This window comes from Lonchura striata, chromosome 16, assembly GCF_046129695.1.
Source record: "Lonchura striata isolate bLonStr1 chromosome 16, bLonStr1.mat, whole genome shotgun sequence".
Lineage (NCBI taxonomy): Eukaryota > Metazoa > Chordata > Aves > Passeriformes > Estrildidae > Lonchura > Lonchura striata.
In genome coordinates this window covers 10,338,708-10,357,562 of record NC_134618.1, presented here as the reverse complement: position 1 = coordinate 10,357,562, position 18,855 = coordinate 10,338,708, and the positions used below count along the sequence as shown (strand labels likewise).

Here is an 18,855-nt window from a genome sequence, read left to right as displayed (position 1 = left end):
CGAAACAAAACCCAAGAAAAGGCTCCCAATAAAAGGAGTGATGATTTCCTGCAACACTCAAATGACTTGAAAGATAAAGCACCTGGGAGGCAAACAGAGAATGAGTGTTATGAAAAGGAATTGATGGAGAACTGAAGAGGAGTCTAATCACTCAGGAAAGCAGGGGAAAGGTGCATGATGGATGTTTCCACATGATTTCTGGGTAGTCAAGGAAACACTTTTTATCTGTCTGTTCACTCACTGAACTTGTGTCTCACAGTTAGCAGGTTAATGGTACTTAAAGTTCTCCTGCCTCTGGCTGCTGGAGTCATTCACTTCTCCCAGCTGCAGCACGGAGCTGCTAGCTCTACCAACTCTCATTATCTAAGCATGCTGCTTACATTCCTAGTTAGCTGCAACTCTGACTACTCAGCTCATTCAGTGATAAGAGATCATTCCTAAAATATCTCTTTGGAATTAAAATATTTCAGAGGAAAATGGATCCTACACCCTCTTCCCCACAGACAATCTGCTCAAATGTCTAGTATCTAAGCTTAACATTTCTTTTATGTTTGTGAGACTTCTCTTTCTGGAGTTCACCAACAGTTTCTTCTGCCCCTTCTTATTTCCCTGGGCAAAAAGCATTTCAGCTTCCACTTTCCCAGCTGTGGTAAAATAGCTGTGAAACCTTAGTTTATTAGGAAAAAAATCATTATACTGAAATTGCCTCTGGTGTAAAACACTGCCCTAGAATTAGCTGAGAGCTGCTGGATCCTGGTTTGCTGTGGAGTTTCCTGCTCCTTACTCCAGCTACATTCTGTCCAGAGCCACACACCCTTCCTCTTGGAAAGCCCAGTAGCTGTTCTGGGTGAGCCCTGCCACCTGCAGTCTCTATCAGCATTCTCAAATTGCATTGCAAATACCCCATGTGTTATTGAATAGTCCACCTTTGCAATCATTTTCAGCAAAAATTTTTCATAAAGGCTCAACACACAGTGTCCCTAAAAGCAGCAATATTTTTATAGGGTAGATATGCAGTTTCTTACATTGTCAGGTCAGAATTGCAGGTTTTCTGCCGTTGCCTCTAGAGCATGTTGAGGTACAACTGGAGATACTTTCCCCCTTTTTTTTGGTGCTAGGAGATAACACTTTACAATCCTGTTGAGGTAAAGGTTCACGAGACCATTTTTATCAATTGGAAATAGGAAATTAAAGTTTGGGTAAAATTTCTTTGAACAATCATAATAAGCTTATTAGATGAAACACTAATTTTACAGGCAATTTTAGCACAGCCTGGGTTTGGACTGTTGTCTTCAGGCTCATTTACTTTATTTAGAGAAGCACCTTCTCTTCATCACATGGTATCTGAGTATCCCCTGAGCAGACTATGTTTTGTTCTGCTAACAGAAGTCCTTTGGTATATTAGCAGCTGGAGCAGCTCTTCCAGTGCAGGGGTTCTGTGAGCCTCTGCCAAGATGGGTCTGTATGTGGAAGGGCCTGGTACTTTAACATTTTGAGAAAATAGCATTATTTGATGCTAATCTTCACACTTGCTGCAGCAGTAAGGTGGGAGAAAATGACTGATGGCTGGGATTCAGACAAAGGATAATGATGAATAATGCAAGGAATGTAACTCAGCACTGAGTTAGAATATGGATTCTAAGAAATGTCCATTTACTTTTTGGTTATAACTACATTGGGCAATATCTCCACAAGGTATGTTCTAGAGAAGTGCATCTGCTATTTTGTGAAAGAACAAAAGACAGTTGTTTTGTTATATTTATGCTTTGGTGTGTTTGTATGTGTGCTTGTGGAGTTATATATCTGAACGTGTGTATACACAAAAAAGCAAACACCATTTTATGAAACCAAATTTACCTGCATGTTCTTCATCTCTTCCTATTTGCAAAGTATATTGAAGAAACAAAATATTTATGTGCATAATCTAAAGAAAAAAGTTTTGTTCTTTATAATAAAAGCCATTTAATAAGACAGAGTATCTCAATTTCAATCAAAATTCACATTTTTTTTCAACCAAAGTTACAAAAATATAAAGCTCCAGGTCTTTATCTCTTACTTGTCTTTGAATGCAGAGAAGTCTGTGTGCCTGGTTTCCTTCTCTTGTCCTTTTTTAATGTTAATATAACTTTACAGCTCCAGGGCTCAGCCTAGGATGAGCCCTCTGCTTCCACCAAACACAAAGGTGCCATTTGAGCTGGCACCCAGGACAGCATGAGGAGTACACTGCCCACTGCCAGCCTTTCCAACACCACCCTCCATATCTCATCTGCAAAACTATTTTCTGCATTACAAAAGTTTGCCTCACTGAAGTGCTTACAAAAATGGGATCATAGAGTCCCAATGTGAGCAATATTTAACTCTATCCTTCACCTCTCTTAAACTCATATCCAGCATAGTCAGTCAAATTACTTTTTAATGGCTCCACATATTTTCCCAACAAAAGAATATTGAAATATTGCTGGTTGAGCATCGTGATTCGTTCAAGGACATATGGAGTGGTGAAAAAACAGCATCAATATAAAGAAGTAAATATAATCCTTCATTTATTTCTGAGTCATAGAAGACCTTATTCAAACCCTCCAGCTACCACTTGACACAACAACCTCCACTAGAAAGCTTCACACTGTGGCTTATGTAACCCATTTGCTTTTGATTGGCCTTTTCCAGATGTTACTTTATTTCAGTCTTCTCAGAATTTATCTGAAGAATTTGCTGAGGCTGCCCGACAGCTTAAAAAAGAAGCTCCAAGAATCCAGTTTGGCAAAATTGATGTGACACACCAACATGATTTGAGAAAAGAATTTAATATTCAAGCCTTTCCTACTGTAAAGTTTTTTGTGAATGGCAGCAGGGAAGATCCCATAGACTGCAAAGGTAAACTGTCTCATGCACTGATAAGATAATGATATGTAATGACAGGATGTACCCACCTATTACCCTGCTGAGAAGAAAAATATAGATGCTCAGATAAAAAAGAGATAAGGTGGGAAGCTGGTTTTGCCCATGGTGTTAAATATGCAATTGCCTCTGTACCAACACAGGAACTTGAATCTGAATTCATCTTCCAAGGGCATAACTGAGTATCTTCTCTATATTAAGTTCACACATTCAAATTAATTACTGCTGTACAGAATCATCCCAACAAGACAACTTACTCCCAATTATTACAATAAACATTAATGAGTTATGCCAAACAAGATTTGGGTCCCCAAACTGCTCCATTACTCTTCTGGTCCACTGCAATTCCCATGGGCAGTGTGCCTACAGAAACAGGCTGGAGCAACACTATATCTAACAAAGAACTGGGAATTCACAGGGTCCTTAACATACAGGTCCACTTCCTAAGCTAAGGAAAATAATTTTGCCATTTAACCATCAGAGGGAGCTCATATGTGGCTTAGAATACAACAAGGAATAATTTGAAATATTTTACGGAAAGCTATTAAGCAAAGGCATCCACAGACTTGAGCAAGCCCAGAAATCCAGGTCTTACTAAACATTTTTGTTCACTTACAGTACATACAAGAAAGGTTATGTTTTTCATAAAATGATGAACTTTTACAGAGGTGATAGAAACTGCATGACTTAGCCAAGCATCTGATGGTGTATTCTGAGCAGATACAGGTGAGTCACAAGTTTAATACAACAAACAAAAAAAGGAACCCAAAGTTTGCCTCCTGAACTTGTACACGACCTAGTGCTAAGATATCTTTAACTGCTGAGCCCCCAGTGGCTCTGCTGAAACCTGATCTTCAGTATTTTTAGCAACTTGCTCCTCCTTGCTATTGGATTTCTTACCAAGTTCCCACTACCTAGACTTGTGCAAACAGCAGCCTCTGCACAAATGCCACCGAAAGCGTGATGTGCCATACTGAACTTTTATTAGAGGTGCTGATGCCTGAAAGCAAAAGCCCCCACCTTCAGCCTCTGATTAAATCTACAACATTGACAAGAAAACCTCTCTTAAACTGGTAAACCTGTCAGATTTTCTGGTGTGAAACAGTGAGTACAGAGAACTGTAACAACACACACATATTTGCCCTGCAGCAGAGAGCTGCTATTTCAGGCACACTTTCTAGCAAGATGCAGGAATTAGGAAACTGGCTGCTGCTCTGTGCTTTTTATAAGGCAGACAGCACAATCTTTGGGGGACATGTGTCACCAACAATGGCTTAAATTACATTTTGTTCCCTGGTAAATGCTTATGTGCAACACTGAGTAAAACCTCATGTACCATGTTTGCTTTTCAAACCACTGAGCACTGGCAATTGGAAATGTGTACTGGCCACCCAGTGACTTCTCATAAGGGCTTGGTACATTCTTCATACCACAAAAAAAAAAAAAAAAAAAAAAACCAAAAAAAAAAAAAAAAAACTGCAGACCTTGCTTAAATCAATAAATTAATTCAATTCCTTATGGGAGATGGAATTTTTGAATGGTGTCCCTGGCAATGGACATAACATGAGAGCCAAATTCTAGGCTTTGTAAAATCATAATTTACAACTGCAAGGTCAGAATTTGGCCAGGCTGGTTAAAGGAACTCAATAGAAAGATTAACTGCACAGAAAAGATGCTTAGGAGCTATAGCACTGACATAAGTGACAAGACCTCAATTCTGCCTTTAGACAGCAGAAGTCAAGCACTGTGTGACCACTAGATACTGCTCTGCACTTTGTTCTGCAGCCTACACACTCCAGAGCAGAAGACTGCCTGCTTCCTTTAAATAAAATGAAAGTATTTTAAACTAGTTGCATGCTGTCTGCTGCAAAGCTGTGGCAGTAAAACAGTCTGACTCAATTTTGGTCTTGTCAGACTGCTAAAATACACAGTACCAGGACTTGCATCTCTGATAATCCACTTGTACCATACATCTTGACTCTAACACTTAATTTTTTTCTTTTTCATGTATGATTTTAATTAACCCTTACTCTGGTCCAATAAGCCTGTCTGTCATACAGAGATGACATATTTTAATGGCCTGAGCCTCAGTTAGTTGCCTCAAATTCCTCTGAAAACATGATAGCTTAAAATTTTAATTTTTAAAGAGACTCAATACTCTAAAACTTCTGAAAGCTTAGGACAGTTTACCAAATAAACAGACTGACTATAATCTCAGTAAAACTGGTAGTAATTTGGAAGCCAAAAGATGGAACAATCTAGAACTAAATGACAACTTTAACACTTCAGTTTTGTTTCTTATGTCTAAACTGAAGTGATGCTATGGCCCCACAGAGGAATTTTAACATGTCTCTGTGCCTATCAGATCCCTCTTGCAGCATCAAAGGAACAATTTTGACACCTAATGTAATTGAACAAACAGTTCAATAAAATCTGCAATTGGTTTGAAGCCATTATGGATTAAACCTTAGATCGATAGCACTTTATAGCTTACTGTGATTTTGGGACACATGAAATCTTGCAGGACAGGTTTTCTACTTGTCTGTATTTCCTCATCTCTATTCTCCATGTGTGATTAATCATTTAGCTGGACAAAAATCCACTTGCAGAGGTCTCAGAAAAAGCTGTACTTCCACTGTTGGTCTTCTAGAGCCACAATAGTTTAAATGGTGACTAGAACCTGAGGTTGACCTTGGATACCTCAAGCCCCCTCTCAATCAGCTTTGACTTCAGTCCTAAGGAGCCCAAGTCCATTTGTATTCAGCATCCCTCTGCACCTCCACTGCCTCTGTCCTGATTGCACAGAAATTTCTGCCATTCATTTTGATTTTCATTTTAACTCTCTTTTCCTTCCACAGGAGTCAGAAAAGCCTCAACCTTTATTACATGGGTAAAAAGAAGAACAGGACCTAGCACTGTTTTAATCAACTCTACTGATCGGGCTGAAGCCATCATAAAAGCTGATGATTCAGCAGTGATTGGCTTCTTTAGGGTAATTATCTGGAAAACTCAAAAGGCTGGTTCTGTTCCAGCTTTGGGATATACTGCTTGCTATCACCACCAGAACCCACACATCCAAAAGACCAAGAACTCACCAGAAAAATGCAGACCCTCAGTTTTATCTACATTTGAAAAAAAAAAAAAAATTAACAGCCTCTATCTATTTTTTCACAGTTTTAGACAAGCAGCCGAGGCAGAAATTAGGAAATCTTACACCACAGCACATTTCCTTAACCAGCACCTGGGCACAGAGACTCTGAGAGCAGGGTGCTCCAGCAGTGTTAGCACAACTCTGGCTGGTCACAGCAGTGTTTCCTGCATCCTCAAAGAAAGTCCTTCTGCCAAACCCTCCCAAATTTTCCTGAAGTGAAGAAGGCCAAATCTGCATAGATGGAAAGTCATAAAATATTACCACTGTATATGATCCAACACATGTAGTCCTTTCTCAAGCAAATTCTACCAGTTTCCAGAGCAGAACAATGTTGTTAGGATTTGGGCTGAATGCTAGTGATCAAAAGTCAATAGAAATGCTGTCAGAGTGAGTAAAATAGGAACAGTATTTTCCTGCTTTTTCAATGTGTCCTTGAGATCTTTAATACTGGAAATTCAATCAAGGATTTTCACTAACTAAAGAGACTTTTATTCTGATAAAAGTCTGATTTTTACTCTGTGCAGTTAAAAGCACAGTCTGGACTCATACCTGAACTGATAATATCCCAAATGTGCTGGCTACAGCAGATAGTCCAAGTTCTGTGGCTATGGAAAACAGGATTCATTACCAAAATGCCCCATAGTAACTAAGCTGGTGAGCACACAGAACATAACAGGACAAACTGTGAAAATGCTCAGTGCCCAGAATATTGCTTTGCAGCAATCTGCTTGCAGCTGTTTAAGAAGGAAGGCAGTTTTCCAGTGCTGGGGGAAATTGAGAAGCTCTTTCTATCACAGTGGTGCCAGAGAGTTCCCTGAACCATACTGATAGCAGATATTGCCTGCAGATGTGTTTGACTGGACACTGGTTTTGCTTGGGCTGAAATGACAATATATGAGCATGAGCTTAATGGGTGAAAGCCAACAAAACAGTGTCCAAGCAAATAAAGAGCCATATTTGGCTTCTATTACTCACAGATTGCTCACAAATATGAGTGCCAGGATGTGTTGGAAGGTCTCAGCATATAAATTACTATTCATCTAGCATGAAATAATTGTCTGATTAAATCAAATCTGGAAGAGCTGTTGCCTTTCATCCTGCTTATTTACTATTAGTGTGAGGGTGGACAGCACAGTGACTATTTGACAGATGCAGGAGTCAAGGTCCCTGCCTGAAGAGCACTCAGTCTAAAGCCCCAGATGTGCCAGTCAGCTCCTCTTGTGAGCAGAGAACTCTCCTGAGATCCCTCCCTCCTGCCAGCTGTGCAGGGGGCAGCTGCTGGCACCATCCCTCCCAGCCTGCAGAAGGCTTTGCAGAGGGTGGCAGTGCCAGGGGAGAGCAGGGAGGATGAGATCAGTGCAGGGAGGCCAGAGGGCACCCTACACCATCTCTGCTGACCCAGGCCAGCCCACAAAAGCTGTGTCACAGCACTCCTAGGTTTCCCCCTTAGAGATAATCTTGGAAAGCATTATCCACTTTACAATTATACTCTGCTCTTCACAAGATTTTAGGGGCCTGCTTCACCTGCAGCTCTAACTCCTACACACCTTAGCAGGATGTAGGGCAAAGTCTTAATAAATACTCTTTCTGGGTCTAGGAACTTCACAATGACAGTGTGGAAGTTTTCTGTGAGACAGCAAGAGATGTGCCAGAGATGCTTTTTGGGATGACAGTCAGTGAGGATGTCTGTGCTAACTACGGTGTCCAAAGGAACTCTCTCATTGTGCTTAAGAAGGTAGGAGTACAAAAGTCTAGCAGGTAAGGTGTCGTGACAGCTGTGGGCTCTGGAAAGGCAGTTTGGAAATTTTTCAGATTATATATAAATTTTATGCCTAAGGATCTGGGTATAATAGCTTTACTTTCCAGACATTCACATCTTTTTTTTGTGTGTTGCTTTTGACTAGGAATTTTCTTCCAGTCCACAACAGAAGAAGTGGCCAGCAACAAAACCAAAACTACACAGAGTAGCAGCAATATTTGGACTAGGAGGTAGTCAGACTAATGATTTCCTGAGTGAGCATATCTCACAGATACTGTGTATAGATGTAGGAAAGATCTTTCAGTATGTCAACTTTACTGAACAAATTAAAACTGTCAGCTGTACCTTGAATTTTAGCTGTAATCTTGTTCTGCAATCTAGCTGTGACATTCATTTTACAAGCTATGGGATTTCAGTTGCTGAGGATCATAAAATTCACTTTTAAAGCCTGTAATTTTGCTCCTATAGTTGATAAGGCCACCAACCTCACAAACTTCACTATTTGTCCAGGGAAAACCTGTGCATAATGAAGTGCTTGAAGATGGTAAACAGAGCAAACTGGGCCTGACGAGGCTAATCAAAACCTTTACTTTGGGTTTGGTCACTGAATACAATATTGAGGTATGTGCATTTCACTGTATTAGCAAAACATATGGGAGAAGGACAGAAATCCATGCAGAAAGAGACCTAGGGAGCTACTCTGCACCTCAGGGAGTGAGAGTTTTCTTTGCTTGACAAGGCCACTCTTAAACACATCTAGAAATGCCAGCAGAACCCAGCAGGCAGCTCTTGGTCTAACCCAGGCCAAATGATGCTTCCCCCTGGCAGGATGCTGTTTCCTAGAGGTGAGGGGTGGCTGGTGGAACAGCGAGCTCTGAGCTGGGTGGTGTGGGAGGGTGGAGGGTCAGTCCCCAATCCTGGCTCCAAACATTCCACCCCAACGCAGCCACAGGGAGCTCAGGGCCAAGGCAAGAAGGAAAGAAACCAGCAGTAATTGCTGTTGGTGCAGGTAGGAAAGCAAAGACATGGAAATACCTGCTTGGCTTCAGAACACCCCATTGCCTCTGATATAGGGTGGCATGAGGAAAAAGGTAGTCCTGTGCAGGGAAGGAGATTACAAGCTGCTGATGCCACCTAGAAGGGAAGGAAGTGCCCAGCCAGGTCTTTCCCCCACAGCAGCTGGGCCTCCCTAGGTAACACCACCTTTTATTTTCAGCATTCATCCTTCTGTGTGTGTTATACAGGAGGTCAGACTAGAAGATCACAGTCCCTTCTGACTGTAAAAATCTATGAATAACTATGAGATTTTTCCTGGAAGAGAAAAAAACCCTCAGCAGCTGCTGATTCTTCTTACTTTATCTGCTTTAAAACAATGAAACAAAATCCAATGGTTATGGAAATGACTGGGAACTGAGTCTTTAAAAGTAAAATTTGCAATAGCAGAGCCTAGGGATACTGATATGCTGAGCCTCTGATTCACTGTTCTGCCTACAAAGAGTGGAGCAGATGTTGAGTCTTTTATTTCCCAGACATCTGTGAAGATTTTTGATGTCCCTGTTGAAAATCACATCCTGCTGTTCACCCCAATGAACTCGGAGCCATTCAATGAGATTTATGAAAACTACCAGTCTGCTGCTGCAGAATTCAGAGGAAAGGTCTGTAACACTGAATCCAGATTTGCAAATAGGAATGCCAAAAGATCAGTATTACTGGTAAAAATACACTGCTGTCAGTCCAGCTTCAAACTCTACCAAACCATTCAAAAAAAGTTTCATAAACTATTATTTGAATTTGTTAAGGACAAGCTGAAAGACAAACTTCACTTGGAAATGATTATTTAAAACACGAAGACCATAAAGAAGAGCACTAATTCCAACTGCTCCAAATTAACCTGTTTCTGATTTTACAAATACTATTTTCTGGGAGAAACTTCCAACCAAAAGTAGTTTTAGCAAAATTCTGGCAATTTCTGGCTCTACCAGGAAATACCACGAGGATCTCAGAATATTGCCCGAAGAAAAGCCTGGAGCCAGCTACAAAACCTGAGGAATATTGCAAGGTATGTGCATAGCCTTGCCTGCAGCAGTGTGTTTGCATGTACAGAGATAGTTATAAGCAGTATATACAATACCCAAGTATTTTGGTTTTCTGTGGTGCTACTCCTGTTCCTGGTACATGAGACACTGAAGAATAGGAAGTCATCTTGTAGTCAAATATCACATATTGGTAAATACATATGGATTACAGTGTTTCAGCTCTTCTGTCCTGTTAAGATTTATGAAAAGTGTAATAAGCACTTTGGGGGGTAATTTAGAAGTGTTACTGAAAGACATGATAGCAAAGGAATGTGAAGGGACAGAGGGAAAAACTTCAGTACTTCTGTCTGCTTTAGCATTTGTTATTAACTAGGATCAAGCTGTAATAAAGTCCACAGAGCTTCTGGGTTTTGGTCTGAGACCAAAAATGATTCTGCACAGTTCCTTGAATTTAAGGTTAGATCCTACCCTGCAGCCAAGCTCCACAATCCATTTGTCCAAAATGGCTAAACCAAAGCTGGAAGGTTCAACCAGAAGAATGATTTTCTCTTTGTAATCAGATATTGTTTGTTTTGGTGGATACTAATGAAGCAAGGAATGGATGGATTTTTGAGTATTTTCACATCAGGGACATTGATGTTCCTGCTGTGAGAATCCTAAATCTGACCAGCGATGCCAGGTACAAAATGCCTGCGGATGAGGTGACTGTGGAGAACCTGAAAGAATTTTGCCAGAGCTACCTAAATGGAAAAGCAAAGGTATGTCCATTACTAATGAGACAGCTCTCTAGTACCCCAGCTTGGCAGAGCACCCCCTTTAAAAATTAGAACAGTGTCCTGTTGTGATCACTGGTTTATTAATCTACTGTCACCCTCATGTATTCATCTACCATCTACAGCTGTTGACAGAGCATTCCTCTGTATTTAACAACTGAGGTGGACTACAAGTCCTCCAATGAAAATCCTGGATTGATCATTTTTGCCCAATATTTTAATAGATGCCAGCTGTTTTATTTTAGTGGTTTAAAAACTCCCTGTGCCTCTATCTTTCCAATACTATAATGTAGATATTTCCTTTCCTTTGCTGAGGAGAGATTCAAACAATCACTGAAACAGATTTTAAGGTTACAGAAAAATCCAGTAAATCAAAAAGTGACAGTTTCAGAGGGGATTAACATTTGGTATTTGTTTAAAGCAAGTTTAGCAAAGTTAATTTTCCCAGGGGGATCATTCCCAATGGTAAATATAGCATTTGTTGCCATAATGAGGCATCATCACACTCCTGTGAAAAATACATTAAAATGTTGTGCTTATTCAGTGCTCCTCATGGTGATTTACAGGGAGAAAACATAAAGCAGTCAGAATTAAGTAGGAAGAATTAAGGAGGAAGAATTAAGGAAATGTGAGTAGATAGATCCTGTATTCAGTGTTGGAAGGGAGCAGAAGGATGGAAGCAGAGGGGATTTGGCCTCTCTCACCAAGATCTGCTTCCATGGGGTACATGTGCCTTTCTGCTACTGTGCCATGGTGTTCAAGAAGATAAATTCCCAGCTACTGCACTGTAAATTGTGGAAGTCATGTGAGGACCATGACTGGAGGTGAAGGCAGAGATTTAAGCAGCAATGCACACTTCCTGGTGTGTTTTACATCACTTTTGAAAGCCCACAACACCCAACACCAAACTGTTCAGTAGTCCAGCTTCTGAACATTGGGCAACAAGAATTCAGGACAAGGAATACAACTGTGTTCCAAGGGGTCATTTTCAGACAGTGTGCTACAGCTCTGTACTCAAGGGAGGGAAAAGTAGTTCTGAGTACCAACTACCCTGGGGTGTGAGATCCCAGCTCCTGCTGAAGGGAGAGAAGCTGGAACCAAGGCTGACCAGGATGTAATGATATAAAAGAGTTATCAGACAGTAACAGAGCACATTAGGTAATGTCCCATCAGTCTCACATTAACTTGAGCTAGAGTACTGTTTCTCAATGTTCCCTGCACTTTCACAGCAATGTTTCTTTTTCTGGTCAGAAACATCTCTCTAGTGAAGAAATTCCACAAGACTGGGACAAGATGCCTGTCAAAGTGCTTGTTGGGAAGAATTTCAACAGTATCATCTTCAATAAGACCATGACTGTATTTGTTATGTTTTGTAAGTGTTGTCATTAAATTCAGATTTTAAGCTATAACATGATCAATTGGAAGGAAAAAAATGAAAACTCATGCTTATACATACCAAACTAATCTTTGCACTTTACAGAATCTGAGCTCAATGAATTTTTAGTGTTTATGGAAAGAATTGAAGCAAAATTTGTGTTATATCTACGGAAATGCTGTGATACCTTTGCTGACTTAGTGTTGCACTGAGCAGCACAGGATCTTTTCAGTAAATATTTGTCAAGGCCATATGAAATCTCTGAGTTGAAAGACAGGACACTGGAACATCATGGTGTACAATGGAAGTGTGTTACATGGCATGAGTCAGGCTGTCTTCCAAGGCAGAGGGAGAGTTAAGTGTGTTTGTCTGGTTATAATGCTCTAGGATTAAATCCCAGATAGGAATTGTGGTTTAGGAAATGGTAACTTTTCTCCTCCTCTATCTGCAAAGGATGTGGCTTCCTTACATGACTCTTCCCAGCAAGAAACCTCTGCCCTCTCCTTGTACCAGCTAGCAGGGATTAGTTTGTGCCTTAGTTACTTCAGTAAAGCAAATGTGCAGTGTTAACAGAAGTATAGACAACTAGTTGTACTGCCCTGAATTCCAGAAATTCCTAAAGGTAGTACATTCCTGCCACCCTCCCTGTTGGCTGCAGCTGTGTCATTCACACAGGTAATTTTTACATTTCAGTATCACGAACAAACTGAATGATCTAAGCAAGAATTGAACCAAGTCCTCTGGAAAGGAAAGGCAGGGAATGTATTCAGTCAAGTGCTCCTGAAATTGCAATTCTGTATGAACCAAGTGTAAGCATTGTTCTCCCAACAGAGGGACTGCAAGTGTGCTGTGAGCTTTCTAAAGGGACCCTGGGCCCTCAGCAGTTTCCCTTTCTGGTGATTGCATCTGTGCAGTGCTGAGTCAAAACAGCACCATGACTCAAACTTCTCTTTCTAGAGTCAACATAGCATGGTTTGTGAACACAGTTAATTTTAGTATGCAGGAAGTATTTTGTAGTTCTGACAAGTATTTAAACACAGGAATGATGCAAGACTTAACGTGGGTTGTGCTGGTTATCTGGCACACCTCTCCAGCAAAGTAGTCCAAGTTCTGTGTTTTTTACAGTCATAAAAGGCTAAAGCAGCACTGCTACCAGAAATGTGTTAGTGAATAACTAGTTATCACTACATGGAAATGTGAAATTCATGAAGGGCAAATGGTTCCAAGCAGATATTCACCACAAACCCTGTCAACCTGAAGGGCTAGAAAGGTCCCTCTGATTGTGCCACCACGTGCACTTCTGTGTCCTTATAATTTTACTTTTAAACTTGCAGATGCCCCTTGGTCCCATGAGTGCAGAAAACTCCTGCTGATCTGGGATAAGCTGGGAGAGCAATACGAATGTCACAAAGACATCATGATTGCAAAGATTGATGTCACATCCTGTCGGTGGGGCTGGGTCACTCTCCCTTCTTCTCGCTCTTCCCTGCCGGCGCGTGCTACCAGGTGAGAGCTCCTGGGGGAAACTGGGGAGGCACAGCAAGGCAGGGGCTGTGCTTGCACCTGCACAGGTGGCACAGGGACAAAGGAGTCCTTTCACTAGGAAAGCTTTGGTCCTTTTCTGCTCAGCACTGGCTTCTGAATGATATTGCTGCCAAGCTCCTGAATTAGAGGAGAAACTCTTCTAGTGTCTCATCCTATACATGTGGCTGTGGCAAGAGCTCAGGTATCATTTACTCACTTGGACTACGAGTCCTTAGGGCCCCATATCCTGCAGTTCAACACTGCCCACTCAGCTTGTTGGGTTCTAGCAACAGTCTCAGCTTGGGTGAATTTACAGATACCTCCCAATGACTACAGTGCCTTTTTATCTCAAACCATGACAAGAGATCTTCTCTCAGAGAACAACTTGTGCTAGTTGTTTCCAGAGCATGTATGATAAATGTCTCTAAAATGTTGATACTGCTCTTGTTATTTTCCTCTGCATTTCCAGAAAACCCAAATAAAAACATTTCTTCTATATATTTAAGCCAGTAATTTTACTTCATTCTGGTATCCCAGCCTCCACTGGTAAAAAATATTTGTTGTCAAGACCAATGATTTTTGCAATATGCTACCTATTCAATCAGCTATGTTACACAATAATTAGAAAATGCTGCTGAAAGTGGAGGCAAAAAAATGCTAAATAGCTACATTCTCCATCTATGTAGATTATCTAATTAAAAAGAAAATATCACTGAAGTAAAAAGAAAAATTAAGATACCACTATAATTAAGGCATTACTAAGCTTTTCATTTTTCTTTTTAGTAGTAAACTTAAATTAAGTTCTAAGACATTTACCCATGTCCTCATTTAATCTTTGAGAGATATTCCTCTCAGATGTGCATGCACAACTTCTGATGAATTGAAGTGCAGTCCTGCACACTCACACGATGTAAGTCTTCTGGCAGAAAAGCAGAAAACCTTTAAATGCTCAAAATAAATGTCAGTTTGCAAAAAAACCAAATACACAAACAAAAAAGCCCTAAACCAGTAAAAACTTTCATTAACTATTAAGGGATTGTTTCATAACTGAAAACACTCTGGAATTAAAAGCTATTTGAAATCTCAAGTTCTTCCTTGTGCACCATGTTTTTGCACTACTTCCCTCAAGTGCAGAGATTTCATCTTGTACTTGGCTAGCAGTGCAGATTCCTGCAGATGTCTGTTCCTATGGGTTAAGTGAGAAAAATAACTTTTCCATACTCCTATGCACAGATTACTGTAGTGAAAAGTGTTGACACATATCCCCAGTAACCACTGCAGGAATCAGCTGTTTCTTTGGCTTTACAGGTTTTCAGGCTCTGAGAAACTGGTGTTTCAGCCATCATCAGAGTTGATAAAAATCAAGACTCAGCTGAGAATGTTAATTGCCTCTGGAGAAATAAAATAATCTTTCTTGAGAAAATTAAACTTACAAACATAAAAACCATAAAAAAGTAGTTTCAAAGCTGCCACACTTTTTATTAGAATGCAATGGAAACACCAAACTTCTAGTGTACAAAAAGTGTACCATTTCAGTGAACTCACCAGTCTGGTGGTGTTTTATTTAGTCCTTCAAACTCAAATCCGGTGTAAGAGTGCCCAGTGTAAAGTAACACAACTTTATTTGCCTCAGTGGGAGTGAGCTTAACCCAGCTGAGATTAGGCCTTCACCTATTTCTAAATACACTCAGATAACAGCAGCAAAGTCCCAGTGTCATGTACATTAATTTCTAAAACTTTTTTCTAAAACACTTGTGCAAAACCCTTTCACACTTCCAGAGAACAAAGATTTTTTGGGGAGGAATCTTTAAGATACAATATGATGCCTAGACCCACTCAGAAAATTTCAAAGATCTAAACTGAACCTACTTCTTTAATTAAACTTCCTCGGAAGAAAATCCTCAGGAAATGCCCAATTTAAGGTGAAGAATAAGGAAATTAATGTCACTGCTCATCTTCACCCTCTTCTTTCAAGCTGTGCAACAGTGTATTTCAAAACTTTTCCAGAGTTTGAATTCCATCAAAATCTTTGAACAGCTTTGAATAGCATGGCTGGACACTTAAAAGACTCTGCTTTTCAGAATATCTTGCCAATGTTTATTGTTAAGCACAAAAACCCCCACTGATGTCAGCAGCTGGCAGGATACCCAACTAGTACCACAAGATAATGGTTGTTTTTTATACAAATCCTTTTCTTCTGAGGAATATACATCTATTTCTTCTTTACACTCAATTTTCATATAATGTTGGAACCTGCTGTGTCTCTGCACTTGCTTTCTAAACTGAGTATAAAAGTCTAGAGTTTGGTCAGCCTAAAGAACCAAAATCCTCCACCTCATTTTGCCATTATTTCCAACATTTTGTGTACAGAATTAAATACTTAACTTTAAATTTTTTTTCAGGAAGTGGCCTATACTGGAGCATACACATTAGAGGCATTTTCTGAATTCTTAGAAGAACAAAGAAAGACAGAGCAGAACCAGGAGAGAAGGTAGGCGCTGATCCAGACCTGATGTGCTGTGTAACCCAGGCAGGTCCCCAGCGTGTGCAGACACTGCTGGGCTGGCTGGAGCACAGCCACTCTCCTGGGCCCTGCTCGTGCCAGGGCTGGGGTGGTTCTCACCAGTTCCTGCCTGCTTCCATCCCCACAGCAGCTGCAGTCATGTAGCACAGCCTGGCAGGCACACACCCACTCACATCCTTGTTCTTGTCACACAAACCCCTCATCTCCCACTGCTCATGTCATCCCTGAGTCAACACCGGCAGCAAGCACTGCCAGGCACAAAGGAGCCTGCGCCCTGACAGGTTGCAGCAGCACTTGTTCACAACTTTAGCTGGAAAAAACAAAGCCCCAGCTAAGTGTCAGAGTTAAAGTTGTTCAAATCTCCATTGCCCAGTTCATTCTGCTGCATTCAGTGCAGCTTCTCTTCCTCGTAAAACAAGGACACAACTGAGAGCACAGTCCCTTCTCTGAGCAAGTCCAGTTCCTTGACCCTTTCTTCTGCACTGTAAATCAGACCAGAGAAGTGTTTGCTGTCCCACAGCTGCCTGTTATTTAATCACAGACACTTCACTGCAAAAAGACACAGGGTAAGTGAACAATGTCACCGATCTCCACACAGAGAATGCAAACAACAGAAAAATCATGACATGTAAATGGAAACACTGTCTGCCCAGTATAAGAATCCTGGGCCCTTTCTGCCCAGAATGAAGTGGGACCACAGGGTAGCAATTGTTATTAACACTCTTTTCAGCTGGTAGGAAAACTGTGAATAGAGAAACATCTTTGAGTATTCAGACTTATTTCCACCAGAGGCTTTGATTTTCCCCTGCATTCAGTGCTTCAATATGTAGTTACTGATGGAGGGGGATGACTAAACTAGTACTGGGACACTGAAGGCTGCAGAGCAGGAGCAGACACCCACCTCTGCCCAGTCACTGCACAATTCTGCTTTCCCAAAGCCTACAGCTGATGTCTGCCTCTTGCATGTTCCTTAGTGCTGTGTTTCAAGCAGATCTGTTGAGTTCTACACAGTCCTTTCCATGCAATATTTGAGCTCTGTATATTCTGCTGTTTCTTCTTCATGCTTTATTTCATATGAGAGATTAAATAAAAAAGTCAGCTTAGAAAATACCACTCAAAACCATGCTCTGTGTAGCAAAAGGAGTAAGTACCTGGCAATTTCTCACCTGTTCACTTTTTTGTTCACTTTTTCCACCCTTATCTGACACCCACCACATTTTCCCAGAAGATTGCAATATTAGACCATTTGCAGTGCAGTGCTTGATATGAACTTCCCTCTTGAAGTAATTCTCCATCCTCACTTCAGGGCATTCCCAAACATACAAACAAGATAAACAGAGTAGTTTCTTTTGAGATTGCCAAAGAAAGACAGTCTTGTGCCCATCAGCACACGTGGTATTCTAAGTTCATATTAAATCTTCATACAAAACTTCATCTAATCTTTGCCATAAACCAGTGAAAATGTTTGAAAACAAAGTGCATTTTAGCAACAGCTGCACAATTTCTGACCTCATTAACAAGACCACAAGTTCCTTGGTTCAAAAGATGAAAAATCTGCATTTCAACTGATCTTAAAATGTTTGGTTTTTTTTTTTTTTAAGATTTACTAGAGTCTTTGTGAACATTTGTAATAAGCAATTTTAATTTTGCATTTCCTTTTTTAAAAGGATCCTTCGGGAGGAATCAAAGAGGATTTCAGCCAAAAGGAAACTGTAATAACAGAGAAAGAACTTTAATAGTACAGAGAAAGAGAAATATTCTCAGTATTGTGAGGAATCCTTCCTGGAAGGAGCTCACTGGAAGAATGATTCATCTCAAGTGAACACAGAGCTGAATAAAAAAAACAAAAGTAAAGAATTTAGTATCCATAGCTTCTTATGTGTGACTTCTCTTCTGAATCCAATTTAACTCCTAAGTTTTACTGGGATAATTTCTCATGGGTTCTTAAAATACTGTCAATTTTGCTTAAGCAGTGGTTTTATTATTAATAAAACTACTCTTCTTTAGAAAGGTGTGTATGCTGTGGCAAACAGACCAAGATATAAAATTACACAATCTGAACAAGATCTGCAACAAGATTACAACTGATTGCTCAGCCCTCTTGTTCTCAAAGGAGATGAAAGAAGGGTCCCAAAAAGAAGGGACTAGCACTGCAAAAAGCATACCTAAAGTGATCTTCAGAAGAAGTAATTGAAGCTAGGGGCTGTGCCCAGAGGGGCAGCAAGGAACAGCTCATGATTTTTTTATTATCAAGTACTAAAAATGCAGAAATAGAGAAAAAATTTAATTCCAGTTAGAAAAATAGCATAGCTAACACACAAAGTCACAAATATTACTCACATTTTAGTTATATGAGGTCCCTTAACCACTCCTCACATGTTGAAGTGAGACAGGTGAAACTGCTGGACAATAGTAATTTCTTCCTGCAAGGACCAGATAAAGTAGAAATTATTCCAAAAATTTGAAACATTTTCTTACACAATTAGGGAAGGAAGAACACTTATCAGAATTTAATTTCAGAAACAAGTGTTAAAAATCTCTGTTTCCAAATTGTTAATGCTAATAATCACTTTTTTACGTAAGCAGGGGAAAAATAGGGAAGACTTATAAAAGGAAGGAACACCCTTTGAATGGAAGAAGGCTCCATCACTGCAGGGAAGAATACAGCACTGAGGGGAAGCATGGAGACCTCCTAACCCTCACCTGTCACACCAGTCAGCAAGAGAGGGACAGTTTTAAAGTACTGGACCCCTTACATTTTATGATGGTTTCTAAAAAGTGCAGTTCATGACAGGTGCCTTGTTTGCCATCCAGG

At 40.3% G+C, this 18,855-nt stretch overlaps 1 protein-coding gene across 1 annotated transcript; it reads left to right on the top strand.

Moving 5' to 3' along the window:
- Positions 1-1,454: 1,454 nt before the first annotated feature.
- Positions 1,455-17,822, top strand: PDILT (protein disulfide isomerase like, testis expressed). Its single transcript, XM_077786949.1, is given in 13 exon segments — positions 1,455-1,479; positions 2,668-2,874; positions 5,757-5,890; positions 7,647-7,784; positions 8,319-8,429; positions 9,338-9,463; positions 10,405-10,602; positions 11,869-11,989; positions 13,327-13,431; positions 13,434-13,498; positions 15,919-15,985; positions 15,988-16,007; positions 17,708-17,822. Coding segments are annotated over 13 exon segments (1,386 nt in total). The 3' UTR covers positions 17,777-17,822.
- Positions 17,823-18,855: the final 1,033 nt, after the last annotated feature.